The following is a 20,160-nucleotide window of genomic DNA, read 5'->3' as shown; positions in this document are numbered from 1 at the left end:
CTATGAAGACAGGCTGAGAGAGTTGGGGTTGTTCAGCCTGGAGAAGAGAAGGCTCCGGGGAGACCTTATAGCAGCCTTCCAGTACCTGAAGGGGGCCTACAAGAAAGCTGGAGAGGGACTTTTTAGCAGGGCCTGTAGTGACAGGACAAGGGGTAATGGCTTTAAACTGAAAGAGGGTAGATTTAGATTAGATATAAGGAAGAAATTCTTCACTATGAGGGTGGTGAGGCACTGGAAGAGGTTGCCCAGAGAAGTTACAGATGCCCCATCCCTGGAAGTGTTCAAGGCCAGGCTGGACGGGGCTTTAAGCAACCTGGTCTAGTGGAAGGTGTCCCTGCCCATGGCTAGATGATCTTTAAGGTCCCTTCGAACCCAAACCATTCTATGATTCTACGATTCTATGAAGACTGTGATTTTTAGTCTCAGGTATTACATTGTTTGAAGGTTTACTTTGCGAAACACTATGAATTCTACAGATCAGAAGCCCCATGTATAAAAATTTACATACATGTATGACAAATTTGGTTTTTTTTCATAGTATTTTCTTCTGCTGTTTCCACAGGATACATGAAGATGGGGATGAAATCCCCAACTCGGAGATCTACTGGGTTATTTAGCTCTTGACTCCCACAGCTGCACTACCCAGAATAGCTCATGATGATGCCCCAGGGTACACCTGCTGCATCAGAAACCCATGCAAGTGAGGCCCATGGTGAACACTGTAATGAAATCAGGAATTTTCCCTCTCAACCCTTCACTCCACTCCTAAAAAAGGGTGACAAAATGAAGCCTTCCACTCTCCCACCCCCTCCCCCCAAAAAGCCTACACAATTTCTCAGGTGGCAAGTATAGCCTGTTTATGAAGTTAAAGAGAGGAGATCCTTTTCTACCCACATCCCACTGGGGAATTTAATTTTCTTGTTGTAAAACTCCTGGGGAAGCTCTTGTGTCCCTGTTCTGAACACTCTAAGTCTTAAAGAAACATCATCAAACCTAAAACTTTGTGAGAAATGTTTGGCCTTCCTTTGTTTTCAAATATGCTTTCTCACAATTTTGTTTAAAATTCTTGACAAGAAGCATTTCGGTATTTGCTTCCTCACTAAGCACAAGTTACCTGAATTTGCCATTCTTGGTTCTGGAAAGGGAGAAAAGACATAGAAAGCATCTTCCCTTTTCCCGCTTGGTTCCCTCAGCATTGGCTGCTCTGGATCCTTTTAAAAGGGAGTTAGTTGGCTGGGTCTGAGCAAAGGCATACATCTTCCATGGTATAATCACTGTCTCTGACCATAGATCCCGTTTCATAACATAACTGTGCGATTTTGATTAATCGCACCCAGTTCAAGTGGACTGTGCTCTTTGTTTCCGATTCATCAAGAACACAATACCAAGCAACATACTGGATTACGTATATACAGGGCTCTTTTCAGAGGTCCACAAGGCAGATTTTTCATGAGCATACATGTACAACTACTCTGAAAGACATCAGGTCTGATGTCCTGCCACTGAGTATGGGGTTAGAAACAATGGGGTCAGTAGCCACTTGAAACATTTATATGGCTTCCATTAAACGCAATCTGCCTGTGAAAGACTTGACATTCTGTTAGAGTTCATTTGTGTCTTTTCATTTGCACAGATGTCTTTTTTCACCAGGTAGATGGATCAGATTTGCAGTTACCAAGGTTTTCTTTCAGTGTTTAAATATTTCCCATTCTATTTCTTCATGTTATGTATAATTCCACAGCAATATTAGTTAGTAAATTGTTCAGAATTTCTCTGCTTGCTTAGCTGTAAAACGTCATTATTTTCATTTAGCAGCCAACAGAGGAAACAAATCCTAAGAGATTTTGAATAATTTTCATATCTTTTTTTAAAGCCAACTGATTTAGATACGGAAAAACAAAGAGTGAAACATGTTTACACAAGTGTTACTTCAGGTCAGAAACAGAAAATTTCAAGCTAAGTACAGACTGAATTATTAGGAAGAGATAATATTGTTTATTAGACTTGTATCAGCTTCTGTAACAAAAGACAATACCAATTTTTACAAATCTTCTCTATTTCCACGGACCAGGAAGGCAATAACACTATTACTACCATGTGATAATTCTTCTTCCATTTTTTAAATTACTGTATTTTTCAAATGTAGATTTTAAATTTCTAAAAGTGTGATTATTTCTCCTCTAAAGCACTGCTTATCTTCCTAACATAATTTGTTGAATGTTATTTCTACAAGAGATGCATGCTCTTCATCAAAACCATTCCTGCAGCTCAAATAACCAAGCTAACTTTAAATGAGCTGGCTTAGATCCTGACCAACAGCACTGCATCAAGGAGCTCAGCGCAGGGCAGTCAACAGAATATTCATCCAGGGAACAGGCAGGCTTAGAGAATACACTGATAAACACACTATTTCTGGTGCTGTGTTACTCACTGAATGCTAGTTCAGATACTTCCATGTTAGCTAGCATCACAATTTGGACTTATCTCTAAATATTCCGGTGGGAGGAGGAGTGCTATTTACCTTTTTAATTTATCTCTCTAGCTTTACAGGTAATTAGTTAACTGTAAAACCAACACTTGCCTTGGAAATCATAAAAGAGCAGTTAAATCAAGTATGTTCTCAGAACGCCTAAAATGTGCTCTTGTGCATTCTTACTAGCTTGAGCAATAGTATGTACACACAACACAGCAGCAGATGCATTTAGAGGTTTTACTGAAAAGTGTTAATACAAAACATTAAGAAATAAAAGATAGAGAATATGATATTAATCTTTTTTATTTAATCCCAATGCAGTTATGAAATTGACAGTGATATCATTCACAGAAAAATCAGCAATGTTTTGGTTTTGTCTATATAGCAGAAATAAACACAATTAGCACAAGAATTGGTTAGCACTTTTTAAATGTTAAATTAATCTCAATCCTGCAGACATAAATTTCTGTTAGAATTACATAAGAATATACAGAGACTAAACAAGATGCTTAAAATAAAATATATTCTCATCTACTATATTTATGGGATCACAAAGTCACTGGCCCACTTCAATTTAAGCATGATAGAATGAAATCACATCCTCAGAAGAATTAGTTAAACAGTCCTAATCCTTCATCTTCTAAATCTAGCCCTACCTCTCAGCCTTCGTACTGTTTAATCTGAAGAGTAAAGAGGACTGTCATCTAGTTCTCTGAATTCCATGATGATTAACCCTTCAAAATGAGAACGTACGGCACAGACTGAAGATTCAAGTGATTAAGATTCCACATCCAACTCACAGTATTTTTAACTAGAAATGTGCCTAACCATATAAGCTTTGCTAAACAACAGCAAATACACAGCAAATATCAGTCTCTCCTGGATGCAAGAATTATCATACTGGCCATTCAGAAACTCAGCTGGGCGTTTTAAGTGAAAAAGAATCCAGATAAACAGAGACTGAAGGAAGAACAGGTAAGAGAAGACAGACAGGAAAGGGTTCAGGACAGCAGCAAGAGAAGACATAGAACAGGTCAGGAAGCAAGACATGTGGGTGCAGTGTGAGCACTAAGGGTGCTGGGAATTTAGCCCGTGCTTCCACTACCTGTAAGGGTATTGCTAAAGAAAGTTCAGGCATTTATGCTCAAACACGTCACCCACAGAAGCCTACAGGCATCTTACTGGGTGTCAGCTGTATTTCCTGGCAATATTCTCCTCCCATCAATAGTGAGCAACTAAGTTCAATGTGAGGAAAAGCACCTGCTCTAGGAAGATGGCAGTAACAGACATACAATACCTGTGAAATTGCTAAGACCCATCTGAAATACATGTTCAGACCACCTCTCTTCAAGAAAAATTAACTTATATTGCAATAGGCACAGGAAAGAGTCAGGCTAAAAAAGCTGGGCAAGTTTAGTCTGGTAAAGCAAAAGTTCAGCAGGGACAGGATTAGTCAATCTGTATTTATAAAATGAACCTGATATAAGAACAAATATGCATACACTGAGCAGTATTGTATGTACTACAAATAAGAGCAGTTCAGTACAGAACAGGTGTGCAATAGCAACAGTTGGACAAAACAACTGTTCTACAGCGGGCGTAATCAGATTATGGAAGGATTGTGTGCCATGATTGCTTCTGACAAGGTGGGGGATGAAGCCTCTTGGCCTAATTTTAGACCCTAAAATTTATGGGCAATAAATACCTGTCAAATAAGTCAAGAAAACAGAAAGAGTGAGCTAAATTACCTGACTATAGTATGAATTACAAATTATTCTCCACCACATGCATGTTGTTTTGTATTTATAACTAGATTAATATCCATATTAAAATGCCAGATTATTGTAAATGAAGACTGTGTCTTTTAGATTTAAAACATTATTAACTACTCAATAACCTTCATAAATTGGAGGGGAGGTTTCTGAAGAACCTAGACAAAATAATGAAGTAGTGAGTTTTTCTCAGTGCATAGTATTTCATTTCATTAGAACTTCATCAATGCCAATACTGCTCCAGTAGCATGTGCCAACCTTATGATAAAAGGTTATTTCACATTTTTATATACTCCAGATGGCAATGATTCAGAAAGAATCTCACTCCTTAGTTCAGCAGGATTAGGAAACCTCTTACAACAACCTCAATTGACATTTCTCATCCTGCCAGCACTACAATGGATCATGATGCATGTGTTTCACATTGCAGTTACCAGTATAATTGTCCTATTACAAACACACTGATTGAGAAAATACATATAGCACTGCAATAAACACTAAATATGACACAAAATATGCAACAGAGGGCTCACAATGAAATGCAGGCAAGTTTGGAATGGGAAAATATTGCTCGCTATTTTGCAATGCTACAAATTTCAGCAATTCAGCACGTGACTGCAAGAGCTGAATGAAACCCAGAATATTTAAAGTATTTTTACAGCAAGAATACTCACGGAAATATGAAACTAGTGAAACCAGTAACCCATTATTCTTTCTTGTTTACACTAAAATCGTCTTCAACAAATATTTCAGAAACGGATCCCAATGGCCTCCGTGAAACTCAAATTTTTAAAAAAAATGTAAGTTTCCCTCATTCTTTCTTTAACAGGTTCTACAGTAAATTCACACCAACATAACATTTTCTGCCACTATTCACTACTGCATAGTCTTAGACAAAATGAGCTCTTTTCTCTGTGAAGGGTTGAGACTAAGATACAAGAACTGAATTTGACAGACTTTTGCCTTTTAAGGAAGACATTCACAGTTGGATTGTTTTTTGGTATTTTTTCTCTTCAGTTTGAGAATACAAGCATAGTAGCAGCAGACATTTACAGTACATGAGATTAAGAAATACTTTGTCTTGAACAGAATTCATATTCTGAGATACACTTGCATTCAACAAGCCAAGGGGAGGGATCTCCACTGTAGACCACTTTTAACACAGATCCACTTGGATATACCATAATTGTAACTGTAATTTTGAAGTCAGTCAACTCCCTGGCTTTTTAATCTACTGATTACCTTGCTCTGCCTTACCTGCCTTTCAGAAAGTAGTACAGGTGGTCAGAATTTTCCAGTTTCTTACTGATTTTTCCAGTAAAAAGGAATATACATAAAGGCTTATCATCTATACATGATCTATACATGATTAGCTTTCTTATGGTTAGTAGATACAAGCTGGAAGGAATCTGCCAACTGAAGACAAACGGAACACAGCAATAAAACCACAATCAACTCAGTGCCTCTAAAAAGGCTTTAGCATGAATGATGAAACCTATAGCTAAAGACAGAAAAAGGTTACCTTGTGATCAGGTGAGACACTATATCAACCCATGTCACATTCATTCAATTAATAGACTCTGCAGCTTGCGAACACTGATAAGGGCACTACAACTTAATGATCTAATCTGTATTCCTAGAGAATGAAAACTTAGTTCAAAACACACAGTTTACTTGGATTTCCAATGCAGGCACAATGTACGGCAGGATGTGCTTTCTCTGCTTTTTCATGCTCTGGCATGAAAAACTGGACAATTAAATCCCACAAATATAGAAGAACAAAAAGGAGGATTAAAAATGCTTGCAGAAAAAGGTATGTCAAATTCTAAAATGCAGCACAACCTCCTGTGCCAAAACAAGAGACTACAGAAATCTCTGTTCTCCTGCAGCATTAAGCCTCATTGTCTCACATCTCCTCCTAACCACTTTTCTCATGACAAATGCAACTCTTCCTCGGCATGCCACTTCTTCCTTCCTATCTGGAATGGTAGTGAAAACCAAGAAGAGTAAAATCCCTTATCTTGAAGAAAGCAATTGAACTGGGATTCATTTACCATGAAATAGAATGATGCAAAAGAAAAATCTTCTCCAAGGTGTATGTAAACTAAAAGTGTGTATCAACAACCTAAAATACTCAGTGTTCTCTGTGATGAGACTTGTTCTGAACAGGATTTGTAGTTTCTCTGCATCCTTTTGCAGCATATCCTTAGTTATCTGATTGTCACAAGAGCAGCTCATTGTTTCATGCAACACAATATTCTATTGACATACTTTGGACAATGTTTTCAGAATAACCTATCTGTAGTTATTATACTGCACCCTTGGGAGATAATGGATGCTTTCTGAAATACATATTTAATTAATGCTATTTAATAGACATTTCGACTGAAGGTTAGCAGTGCCCAATTCGTAAAATTTGAGATTATGAGGCAAGCACTACACATGGAATTAAAACCATGTTACCTTGAAACAATAATTCATATCAATCTACATTTTCTTACAGTATCTGCAAACTGAAGCACACATTATGACCAAAGATAATCACATTAAGATTTTTGGCAATGCTTTACAATAAAAGCTATCTGCAATAGTAGACAGTAATTGTTACTAAATTGTAACAGAATCCCTATGGAGTCAGGCATTATAACCATATTAGTCATATAAATTCAGCATGATTAATGACAATGCAAAAAATATCAAGATTTTAAGCAATAAGCCTGTTACGGGCAAAGCCCACGGTAGTTACTTAGGTCCATTCCTGCCATAAGCCAGATATAGTCGACTCTCATTGTTGCATTTTTAGTGCAGCCATCTAGCACCTTTCAGGACCTGGTGAGGATCTGGCCCACCAATTTTCCTTATTTATTTGAATAGTTTGAATCATGTCAGATGACTTAAAACGGTAGCATTTGTCTTTCAATGCTTTCTTAATCCTTAAGAAGGGAAATGCCCATTCCCTTCCAGAGGTCATTCCCTCTGCTAGGTCTAGATCAAAACTCAGTGAGAATCTTAAGCCTTTCCTTCAAATAGGAGTGAAGAAAGACCTCACAACTGTTCTTACTGATACTGATGGACTATAACCAAGCACCTTTTCTTTTTTAAATCCCATTTTTCCTCTAAGCAAGTTCGATTACGTGTATCAAGAAAATGCACAAGCAACATCCATGCAGCTGAAACAAACTTCTTATGCCTTCAGGGCATAAATCCCTGAGGATGCACCCGTAGAGTATCTAGCAAAATGTAGTATCAGAGTAAGGGATGAATAATCAGAAGAACTAGGTCTATAAGCCTATACAAGAAAAGCAAATCCCATCCTGTTCTCTTAATGTTTATCATATACTCTGAGAAGCAAAACTCCAAAACAGTTTGCACCTAATATAATAGCTTTTCAGCTTTAAATATACTCACTGCAACTTTTAATAATCATATTTGAAATGTGCTTATAGAAGAAAACATGCACCCAAAACCTTTTGATAAAAGAAAAAGATTAAAACTAAATTTTTAAGTTGCCCTGTCCAATTTTGAGCACTGACAAACAAATGGACTGCTGCATGGCCTGCTGCATTAGAACAATACTGTGGAATAATTACAAGTTCTAAGAGAAAATTAAAATTACCGTAATAATTCTCCTGTGAAACAATCCAATCTATGCAGACTACAAATTGCTACTAGGTTGAAAAAATATAGTACCGTCTCAAGTCAGGCAGATAAATTATTCTATTTCCATTAGTTAGCGTAGGTACTTAAGAGGTTATGCAGAGCAGGATGACAAACCGATTATATTTACAAATTATGTATTGGTCACATTTTAAGACCAGCTCTTTACTTGCACACCAGCATTAGAAAGCCAGCTATGCAAACTGTGAGTAAAGATTTGATTCTACAACAGTTTCTCACTGACTAGAGCAAAAGTCCCGATCTATAGGGCCCACCTTTGGATACAACAGGCGATACCAAGTCGGGACATCTTTGTGCATGTTTTCCTGTTCTGTTGCTTTACCATTTCCTTTAGAGTACTTTAGAGAAAGCCCTTTTCTCCTCCCTGGCTCATACACACATGAAAAACAGAAAACCTTGCTTTGAAACCTAAGACAAAGGATTCCCCTATTATTCTACTCAGAGAGATAACATTCAGGATTTCATGTTCTTATCCCCTGTACCACAAATCTGCACATCTGTACTACTTAAGGCACCAAACTCCTCAAAGGTACCTGAAGCACTCCTTTCCTTCTGCCCTTAATGAGAGCAGAAAGCACACCAGTATCTTAAAAAGGCTGAGCACTTTTCTGGATCAGATTTTATCTGCTTGCAATTAGAATGGGAGTGTAGGCTCCCTGTTTTAGTTTGTTGTAAAATTGTAAAGGTAAAATTTAGACTCAGTCAACCAATGATCCTTTGAAGATTCCAATCATGCTCATAAAAGAGAAGTATCACTATCAAGATCATTTGGTTTTATGTCAGCTTTTTAATCATAATATTCCCTCATGGTTTAATTTGCTCTGTACCTACCACCATTACCACCATCAATCTGAATATACACCACTGCCCATTACTGATACATTTACAGTTTATAACACAACTTTAATAGTGTAGGAAAATTATTAATACAAGCCACCTGAAGCATCTAACAGAAAAACAACCACAAAATCACGATCATAAACTCACGCTTCTCTCTTACCCATTAGTAAAGAGAAACAGTCTATAATCTGCAAATCACGTATCAGATACGGCTTTTAAGTATAGGTTTACAATCATATGACAAAAGGAACCACAGGTGTGATGGGATCAGCAAATTAAAATGGGATAAATCCCTGTTATCTGGGTAGTGACTTAAATCTAATCATGGAATCAGAGGATCAGTCTTAACTAACATTATACATAGTAATTTTAAAAACGTGTGTCTTTTCGACTCTCCAAGAGAACTGCTCACTTTCAAGAAATTAGTCTCAAAGGGTGGACAGCACATGTATGGCATGAGCGTACGTAAGACCGCCAGTTGTGAAAGGCACATGCACTGGAAGTTTCACAACATTCCTGTCATTTCCATTTCACATCCTCTCCCTTCCCAGGAAGGGGTAATTAATAAAAGGTACCATTGTACAACACTACAGGGAAACAGAAGACTTTAAAGAGAGACTGAGTCATTGTGTTGGTGTAGGAAACAACTCTGGTAGACAATCCTGTAGCTCAAACCAGTCTGATGCTTTTAAAAAGTCTTTACATTTACCACAGTCATCCATGACAGACCCTAAGGTAACATCTGTTCTTTGCCAGCTTTCTTCTTGCCTGTTCTCCCTACCTAGTTTAACTTCTTTAATCATTTTACTGGGACATAATTTCCATTTACACAGATCTCTTTGAATTAATGGATTCAAAAATGTAAATGACAACGTTGTTTCAAAGGTGACTCTCTGTAGTATATTCTACTGTAAGGATTCAAGATCTTTATCACCACATTGTCCTTCTCTCACAGGTATTCCCTCCATTTCCTTTTTAATATTCTTTTGTTATACAGATATTATGAAATGAAGACAATATTTTTAAAAGACAAAGGTACACATACAATCTGAAGTAGAGAATTTTTCCATGTTTAGGTTCAGAAGGATGGATCTGGCTTTTACATGAATAAACTAAACTGTTGAAGACTTCTATCGCACCAAAATTAAAAAGAAAACTCTCTCTTATTTGTTTTGGTAGGAAACATGGCAGAAAGAATTACTGATATTTTTAAAGGCACTTAGTTATATGAAAGGCCTTCTTTTTTGAAACAGAAGAATTTTCAGATTATATGGAGTCATTACTACATACTTCTTCAAAGTATGTTAATAGTAACGTCCGTTAATGAGGAGAGAAATAGTATATAGAATTGACAAAATTAGGTGGTCTTATAAGCAAAGGCAATCTTCCATTTTAATATTTTTAAAGCACACGTGAACTTTCAACACATACAGAAAAGTGATTTACAGTTTTATGATTGCTTCTAGACAGAAGCCTGCCACCTTTAAATATAGTGCCTATTATCACCTTTTCTGCAAAACATTGTAAAATTATTCTAACACATTTGGTTGGAAGGAGTTCCTAATGGGTCAAGTAAGGGATTAACCTTATATTGCAGGACATGGGAATATCACAATTTTTTTCCATCATGAAAAAGTTTTCCCAAAGCAGATCATCAGTAGCTGCCACTAAGGATGTAGCATCTGATTCTTGCCATGTTCTAACTTCAAAAGCACTTCAAGAGAGATACTACAGAGCATTGTTAACCACAGCAGTTCTTCTCTGAGTACCTTAAATTTAATAAAACAACTCTTCCTGGAAGAGTTTCTCAGAAGCTACTTATTAGAGCACAGGCAACTGAACTGAGCACTGGGACCATAATTGTTTAGTCTTCTTCATGAAGACTGTTGTAGAACCATATCTAACTTTCATTAACAACAAATCGGTCCAATCTTCTGTGCACAATTTCTTAGTTATATATAAGTAAATAGCACTCCTTTGGGACTTCACTCATTCTTCAACTGCCTACACATATAATCGTCAGTGGTTGTTTGACTACAGTTGGTGCCTGTGAGTATGATCAAGAACTCCTGGCTGAATCTACTTATCTTAATTCTTTAACTGATTATCTTTCACATTCTATCTTGTGATCTCAGATCATCCTTGTCAATCTTTATTGGTATATGTATGCTATTATTTTCCTTTAGGGAAGACTAAGACAGAACAGCTGTTAGGCATTCCTGCTTTCTCATCTATTATATGCCCTTCTATCCTCCTATCATCCACATGATTTTCTGTTTAAAATTACTTTTCATCCTTTTATGATCTTTGTAAAAATGCCTTAGTTGTATATAAATATATATATACACCATACCTCCAAATAAAAAGGTGACCTAAGCATGAAGGAGTTGGTCTTTCACATAGAGGGGGTAATCGTGCATGGGAGCATCAAGGCAAGCTATGAAGAAAAAGTGATGACAATCTTCCAGTGTAATCAGGGCAGGTTCTTTCCTGAAAAATGGCTCAGAATTAAGAATATAATGTTAAAAGAAAGCATTTAAAAAGATGTTCTTTTAGACCACAGCTAATTAATATCAAATGGCTTGACTTAAGGGAAAAAATAAACTAAAGGAAAACAAATGATTTTCTGCTGATCTTTGCAGCTTTTTTTCTGGCAGATCTGCTGATCCTTCTGCTGGTCCTTGGAATTAAGGTATCTATCACATCTAGCAAAGGAATCTTTTTATTAAATATGTGAAGGAATGTGTTGGTTTTGAATCGTCTCTTTACCTTATATGGCATCAAGGAATTGCAGAATAGCACGTGACACATCTGTGACACTCCTGATTTCCCAAGTTCTAAAGAAACCAAACTGTGGCAAGTTCCACAGGAAAGAAACAGTCAGTACTTTAACTTTCCATGTTCCAATGCAATTTCAAAAATACATCTGTAAGAACAGCAAACCAGCAATAAGTCACAGAAGTCCTCCTGACAACCACAGGTCCTATCTACCTCGGAAACATCTTACCATACATGACTGCACAGCTCTTAGGCAGCAACATTACTCAGTAATAGAACTTATCTCCTACATCAGCACTGTCCTTTCATAAACCTAAACATGTTTTACAATGGAGAATTATCTGAAGCTAGAAATACCTGCAAAAATATGCCTATTATTGTGCAAAATAAAATGCACAGAGCCGTGAACTTCAACAGGTACAGGATTTCACAGTACATGAACACCAAACATGAACCTCGATCTCTTTAAACAACAGTAGCAAGGGAGTCTGTGATTTCACCAAAATGAGGTTTTCACTGTCTTCCAACATAAAAGGGTCTATAAACCCAATCACTACATCTGCACAGGAATCCCTACTCTTACTCTCAAGCACAATATTATTTGGTACATGCTTCCAGGAGCTTCCTTCAACATTGGTGGAGTTCTCTCACTTTGGGAATGAAACAGCCATGTAACGAGAGAGATTATGGATACCTACCACCCACTATCTAATATAGATAGGTTCTGCTTGGTCAGGACCATGGAATGGCAGTGCAGAGAATATTCAAACCATCTTTCTACTACAAAAATTAATGCATGGAGGGGATTATATGTTGTGTGTGGACCTGTATATGGGTATTGGTAACCTACTGCAAAATTGTGGTGAAAATATTGATACATTGTTTTTATGTCAGGCTTTGTCTTGTATGTTTTAAATGACAGGGTAAACCAAAGGATTACACTGTAACCTCGTACTACTTTGGTGCTAATCTATTACATTATGCAAAGGAAAAAACCCACTGTATCCTATTGAATTGTAGTGCTAGCTAGAACAGAGGAAGCAGAGTATCATTTCATGCTCTGATAAATCAGTAAAAGGCAATAGATGCAACCTTCCAGAAATACAAGTATGACGCATACTGTGAGCATATAAATAAATACAAACCAAACTCAGGATTTTCTGAGTGCACAGATAGCGATGTTTTTGTCAGTGGAAGATAAAAATTATCTATTTCCCCGAAACCCTTGAAAGAAGCTTTCAGCAACTAAGAGCTGCCATGAAACACCACCACATGATGTACTAGTGCATCGGGGTACTGAAATAGGGCTGGCTCTTAATGTAGCTTCAGCGCCTGAAGAGTCTACAGAAGACCAGGAACTGCATGTACCTCTATGTGCATCTTTAATAATGCCTGAAGCAAAGCAATCCATTGCTCTCTAAAAGTGTTATGTAAGTCAGCATACATCATGCAATACAGTCGGCTACAACTTCTGGTCCTTGCATGACTTCTGTGTTTTGAGTTTACACCGGTTCTTCAGCCCTCTGCAGTCACTCTGACTGCTTTTGTTCTTTCTCAACTTCTGTAGGAAAATATGTATTTCAACCTGATGGTTTCTAACATGAGAATGAGAATTGTAGTTTTTGAAGAAAACTGAGATAACACATTCTTTGAAGATATTTCTCGTGCGTATGTATTTTCAAAACCACTGTATTCATACACAGAACAGAAAAGTGGAAAAAATGAAGCCTGGTATGAAAAATTATAAAATTCCTTTTTTTCTTCTTGTTGGTCAAATAACAGGAAACCAGCATATTTAGTTCAAAGTAGCCCGTGAACTGAGAGGGGTCATCAAACTCCATATACAACTTGGGGCAAACTCCTTTTTGGGCTTAATTTCATGGGTTTAGTAAAACCATTCCTTTATTTTCTGCCAGATGAAAACTATTCACACAAAAGCTCCTTGATCTTACTTAAAATAGTGCTTGACACTTCTGAGCAACAATTAGATATGAAATATGTACCCAAGTGTCATACATGCACATAAATAAAAATACTAATATACTCACCCCATCAGTGTTAATCTAAAAGAAACTTCATCCTTTTACTCTGTCAATTCTAATCAAAAGACAAGATCGATATCCTAAGCATTAGGTCAAAGCCCTAGTAAAACAGTATTCACACCACGTCCTGAGGCTCAGCAAGTCCAGCCAAGAGCTAAGCAGTCCTCTAGTGAAAGCGCTCAGCCCAGTGCACCAAGAGCGGCAGCTCCAGAACCGGTGCCTGTGAAGCAGACATCAGCCCCACCTCTCTTACATCATACAACAGAGAGGCCTCCCAGCACTCTAAGACCCCAGTGGGAAGGACCCCACGCTGGAGCAGGGGAAAAGTGTGAGGAGGAAGGAGCCGCAGAGACAAAGTAGTTTGAACTGATTGCAGTAGCCCCCACCTCCCCCTACCCCCGCCAACCATGCTGCTCAGGGGAGGAGGTAGAAGAGTCGGGAACAAAGGAATGAAGTTGAGCCTGGAAAGAAGGGAGGGGTGGTGGAAGCTGTTATTAGTTTTGTCCTTGTTTCTCACTATCCTTCTCTATTTTTAATTGGCGATAAATTAAATCAATCTTCCCCAAGTCGAGTCTGCTTTCCCCTTGATGGTAATGGGTCAGTGGTCTCCCTGTCCTTATCTCGACCCATGAGGCTTCTTTTCTTCTTATTTTCTCCCCTAGTGCTGTTGAGGAGGTGGCGTGAGAGAGCAGCTGGGTGGGCACCTGGCAGCCAGCCAAGGTCAACCCACCAAAACATGTTTGAAGATGGTCAGCAGCAAAGGAGGCAGCAAGCATACAAGTGAGATATGCACCAGACGTGGAGCACTTTTTCAAGTCGGCAAATTGTGTTTTATACTTATTCACTAGTTTTCTTTGTAACAGAATTTCACACAGCCCCATCTAATAAAATCGGGCGGTATCTAAAAACATAGGGTAGGATGACAAGATCAGCCTTTGATATAAACTCTATCTTTGTGACAATCTCCATCCCTCAATAACCCTACATACAGGCCACTCAGGGAGGATGATAAGAGATTACTGCAGAACTACACAAAAGAGAAGAGGAAAACTGTAGACGGCTCCTTCTGTAATCTTCTTCTGAGACAAGGACTGAATTCCCACATGGCATTTTACTCATCCCTGCTATGATAAAATCAAAGGAATACCATCAGTGGCTGCCAGGAGAGCATTTTAACCTCCCCAGAAACTAGATTAAAATATTATTAATGGTTTAAATTGGCATTCAATGGGCATTAGACAAAGCGACTGACCACAGGGGCTACCAAGGAATCCTACTGGTTTATACTTTCCAGACACAGTCTCTGTTGTATATGGATTACCAGTCATGGCAGTAAGGCCACTGAAGTGCAAGCAGGTGGCGACCTCTAGATCAAGCAGGTGTAATAGCATTAGAAATTACAATGTGATGATGCAACGTCAACATGTTGATGCAATGCAAAAAATCTCTTTATCACAGCTGCTAGGAAAACAGTTATAATTTCCACTCACCTACTGAGAAGCCAGAATGGAGCAAGGGGAATTAACAATAATTGGAGGAAACCATGTAGGATGTGTTTAAACCAATAGCCATGCAGTCCTTTTATGCGAAGTGTTATCAGATTTGTAGTAGTCATTTTTCCCCTTGTCAGAAGTGACAGGCTTAACCCTACGGTCAATATTAATGTGAGGGGAATGCTGAAATACAATCTAATGAGAATTGCACTCATACCATTTGCAGGACCCTGGGAGATCAAACAAGGACCGTTTCCTACTTTTCCAGTAACATCCATTCTTAAAAGCCTGAGGCAGTTTTCCAGTCACAGACATTGATACCTATAAACAAGATCATCTTAACTGAAAGAATTTTTGAAATTTACCCAAGGGGGATTTTAAGATTTTATACCAGCCTCTTCAATTACTGTTTACAGATATACTTTACAGTAGTGTGTTTATTGAACTTGTTTCATTTAGACCAAAATAGTAATCAAAATAACTTAAGTGAAGCTACCTCCTTTACTGCTTTAACATTTAATCCCAGTTTGGAGTTACATGTACTGCATGCACTCAACAGACAACAATTTCTATTGCTTACTGATGTACAGCAGAGAAATGTAATCAATTTATATTGTGTGTATTACTGTGCTTTTTAGAGTGATACTATAAATCACACCTACTGCTTCAGGCAGGGTTGTTGCATTTCTGTTCCTACTGTTGTAGGAAGATGCTGAAAGCAGGAAAAGCACAGCTGAAACCAAGAACAAGGAGGTACATGAGACACAGTGTATTTTCTTCTCTAATGTCAAGATATAAGAATTTCAAGGAGGAACTAATGTTAAACTGTGAGCAATCAAAAAAACTCCTAAAAAATGAACAAACAAAAAACAAACCAAAAAGAATTAACCTAATTTCCTCTAGAGCTAGATAAAGAGGCAGCAGGCATAATACTAACATAAATAGTGGCCCGCCAGTATACACATAACAGTTGCCAACAATCAAAATGGGAAAGTCAGACTGCATGACACTGTCTTGGAAGAAACTGGGCTGATAGGTATTTATAGGGTTAGTCTTCATGCATTTGCACAACATTCATCTATACATTGTCATGTATATATGGGCCTTATAGAATTTAACAGAACAGCTGCAGCAAAGCAACAGATCTCAGTGGTTTTGAGAAAGAAAACATCAAGAATTTCACCTCAAGGTGAGATTATACTAAGGTAATGCAAAAATAACTGCATCCAATACAGTGTAAAATCCTAGCTTTAGCATTAAATGGTTTTCCTGCAGGATCTTTCCACACCTCAAATATATTCACCTCCAATAAAATTAGAAAACAAATTTTAAACTACATGGATACACCACAGTACAATTCTGGAGAAGAAATTTGATTTTAAAAGCTCTTTCTCCTTCTACAGCAACTGTCACATATTTATCAAACTAACCACTGTGTCACTTTAAGGCTCTGGCAGATTTATACAGATATTAAGAAAGAGAACTTCGATTTATTTCAGACTCCTAGCCTGGAATATTGCTTACTTGGTAAGAACAGAAACGTCAGTCAATAAAAAAAAACCCTTGCCTTCTGAACTCCTCCATCTCAAACTATATGCTTATATGACAGATTAAAGTCTTCACACAATTTCAGATAGGAATAGGCAGCTTTCCTCCCCTGATTACAAAGGTCAGCTCACAGCTTTCCACAAACTATCATGTTTCATTCTTTCAAAGATGCAGAGAAAATATTTTGAGATGCAAAAAGCCATCCTCTAAATCACAGTTTAACATACTGCACTGCATGTATATGTAGGAATGTCTATGTAAATCCACTCAGTTCAGGAATGACACAGATTTAAAAGATTTATGCTATAATGTATGTTCTTACTTTAGGCTATCTGCATCTGAAAGCCAGAACATTTGGGCCCAAAGTATTACTCTCTAGCCATCTTCTTCCAAAATACTTCCAATTTGCTTGATTTTAACATCTCCTCCCATCACCACCTGTCTCATCCCATTTAATTGTTCTCAAATTGAGAAAAAAGTCTCAAATCCTTCAAACAATACATAATCTCTAAGCAGCACAAAATTACCCCATTGCCAGTGTCATTACTTGCTCAAGCAGGGTAAGAAAAAATACACTCATTTAGGGAGAAAGTCTGTTTTTGTAAGCAAATATCTTAATATTCTAATAAACATAAGAAAAAATAATCTCTAATATTCATCATAAAAAATATAATGTTTTAAAAGCAAATGAAGTATTTAAGTGATGCATTCTCTTCCTAGCATCTGGTCTACACTAAAATAAAATCATAGCCTGATGACGCCAACGGCAGTTTTCATCATTGGTAATAACAGGGCCAACCTTAGGTGCCATTAATGAAAAGTGATATTTAAGTTTGCCTTCAAACAGTATAGCTAACGTGTAGGCAGCCTTAAAAAGAACATAATACTGATTTAGACAGCATTCACCTTTATCTAAATGAGAGGTACAAAAATAAAGAGACAAACAACTTTAATCCAAAGAACTTGCATCCCTTTGCTTCTTGATAGATCAGAGCAAGCCAGACTGCAAATAGCAACGGAAGAAAAAGAATGGATTAATTTGAAGATAGTGGACTTCAGGGATCCTAACTAATAACACAGTTATTCTTTTCAGAAACACTGTAGAACTGAATCAGACTACCACGGTTTCACAGGAATAATGAAGGGTTATCCTGAAAAGATTTGAATATGCAACAGTTAAAATTTTACCAAGTTACTGGGAGCGTTACTCTGGAGACTGGTTTCCCTTCACCTCTTCTTTTCTTTTTTTCCTAATCAGGGCTGCGCCATCTTTAAAGTTTATTTCAAAGGCTTCTAGTTATTGTAACAATAATACTGTTCTAAATTCAGGACCTCAGGAAATTCTTCCATAAACAAAGATTAATATATAACAGAGCAAAATATTCTAACCAAGAACACTCATAGGGTGGATTTATTTTGTGTATATTACTTAGGGAGTCTCATCAGAGTAAGTAAAAATTGAAACAAAAAACATAGAACAACAACAAAAAACTAAAAAAGAAATATCCTTAGCATTTTTAGTGAAAGAATTTCAGACTTATCTGAACACTTTGATAGTTTTTTAAAATCTGAAGAGGATTAATGGAAATTTTACAAAAACAAAATAACGGATCAGAACAAATTTTATTATTGCTATTAACAGCTTTTGCAGCGTTGCCTAGAAACCCAATCTCAGATCAGAGGAGCAGCATGGCAGACACTGAGGAAAAAAAAACACAAAAAATGCCCAACACAGAAAACCCTAAAAACCCCAACAAAAATAACCAAAGAAAAAACCCACCCCACAGCTTGTTTTCACCATATTAAACTGAACTTGAACCTTTCAACGATTTGGGAGCCTGAGGGAATGAGTTAATATTCAGTCTTGATGGAAAATACACAACATAAAATTCCATTGTGTCTTTTGATTTTGATTGTTTTGTTTCTGCTCATGTGACAAAAACAGTAAAAAATTCTATTTGATGTACAAGATCTCATCATGCATCATGAAAACAATAAATAACTCAAATCCTTACTGTCGTCATATGAATGGTTTGTCTTAAATCCCAGTTCTAAAATGGTTCCTTTGTAAGTGGAGCTCTGTTCTAGCACAAAGCTCTGGTCCAGTCAATACAGAAAGAGATTCGAAGCATGTCCAAGCAGGATGATTACCCAGCTGGTAAAAGGCATCACTTTTTTTTTCCTTTATTCAGATTGATCAAACCCATTCTTGTTGGTTAACAGAAACAAGGAACCAAATACTGACTGATCAATGACATGCACTTTTTGAGAAGCGAAGACCTGTACTTAGAAAATTATTGGGAGTTCTAACAAATGCAAAATCTCTAGAAATGAAAATTTTCACCATTACATAGAATGATGGTATAAGCCTTTTAAGTTTCACAGGATGCTAACAATCATTTAGCCAAAAGCCCATCATGTTTACAAAATTTCAGAGAGAGCGCAGTTTTTGCCTTAGATTCCATCCATTCAAGCTATCAACAGGTTTGATCAATCTTTTTGCACCGAAGTACGTTCTTCCCATATTTTGAACATAGTTTACTTATGCAACATACCTGGAAAACTGTTCTTGCAGCCCACGCATCTGAGCTCTGCTACGCTCCGACTCCAGTGTCACCTCCCGTAATCTTTTTTCACTCTCAAGTCTTAAATGTCTTTCTTCCTCCAACTCATGTATCAGCTTCTCACGCTGAAAGACCATAAAAAGTTATTTATTAATTGTACAGACAAATCACACTTTTAGCAAAAATTTAAGATTTAATTTGGGAAAAATCATCAAACAATCAAAATAACTACCCTAACTACCCAGTCCCATCATTTTTTGTACAGCAATGTTACATAGAATAACAAACTAGAGATGGAAAACCTTTCAGAATATCCCCATTATGTTGGGCTACTCTTACTCAGGTCAGACTCACTGAAGTCAGCATATTTAAAAACAAACACCCACCCTCTCATTCAAAGCTCTTTTTCTTCACCTCCACTCGAAATAGATGTAAAAAATTATATTTGAGATCTGTGATCTATCTAGCTTGAATGCAGACACGGGAAGCATGAAACAAGTCAAGAGGACAACTTGTCACCCGTCCCTTTAATGTTTCAGTCTCACGAGCAGAGAAGGACCTGCTTCTGCACCGCTGGTTTTCTTGTTTTGGCTGAAAGGAGGATCCCTATCAGTAGGACAAAGTCTATTTGAATCTATTTACTGAAATACTATGACAAAGAATATGTTTTTAAAAACTGAGTACCAATCAAACAAATACGAGAGAAATAAAAATGTCATTAATTATTTTACAAATAGTTCTCAAAGGCAAATAGCATGTGCTTGTTGCTAGTTCTTAAAACATAGGACCAAAAAACCCAACCCACAACATACTGTGCTACCTGGATCATAGAATCATAGAATCATAGAATCATAGAATCATTGAGGTTGGAAAGGACCTCTAAGATCATCGAGTAACCGTCAACACCCAACACCACCATGCCCACTAAACCATGTCCCTAAGCACCTCATCTACACGTCTTTTAAATACCTC

At 37.3% G+C, this 20,160-nt stretch overlaps 1 protein-coding gene across 1 annotated transcript in view; it reads right to left on the bottom strand.

The window, feature by feature from the left end:
- Positions 1 to 20,160, bottom strand: part of NCKAP5 (NCK associated protein 5) — a 467,588-nt gene that overhangs the window by 199,298 nt on the left and 248,130 nt on the right. Inside the window, exon 6 of the mRNA XM_019472169.1 lies at positions 19,180 to 19,313. Coding sequence (XP_019327714.1) covers positions 19,180 to 19,313 — 134 coding nt within the window. The remainder of the gene's footprint in view (positions 1 to 19,179; positions 19,314 to 20,160) is intronic.

Source organism: Aptenodytes forsteri, unplaced genomic scaffold, assembly GCF_000699145.1.
Source record: "Aptenodytes forsteri isolate BGI_AS27 unplaced genomic scaffold, ASM69914v1 Scaffold11, whole genome shotgun sequence".
Classification (NCBI taxonomy): Eukaryota; Metazoa; Chordata; class Aves; order Sphenisciformes; family Spheniscidae; genus Aptenodytes; species Aptenodytes forsteri.
This window is presented reverse-complemented; position numbering and strand designations above follow the sequence as displayed.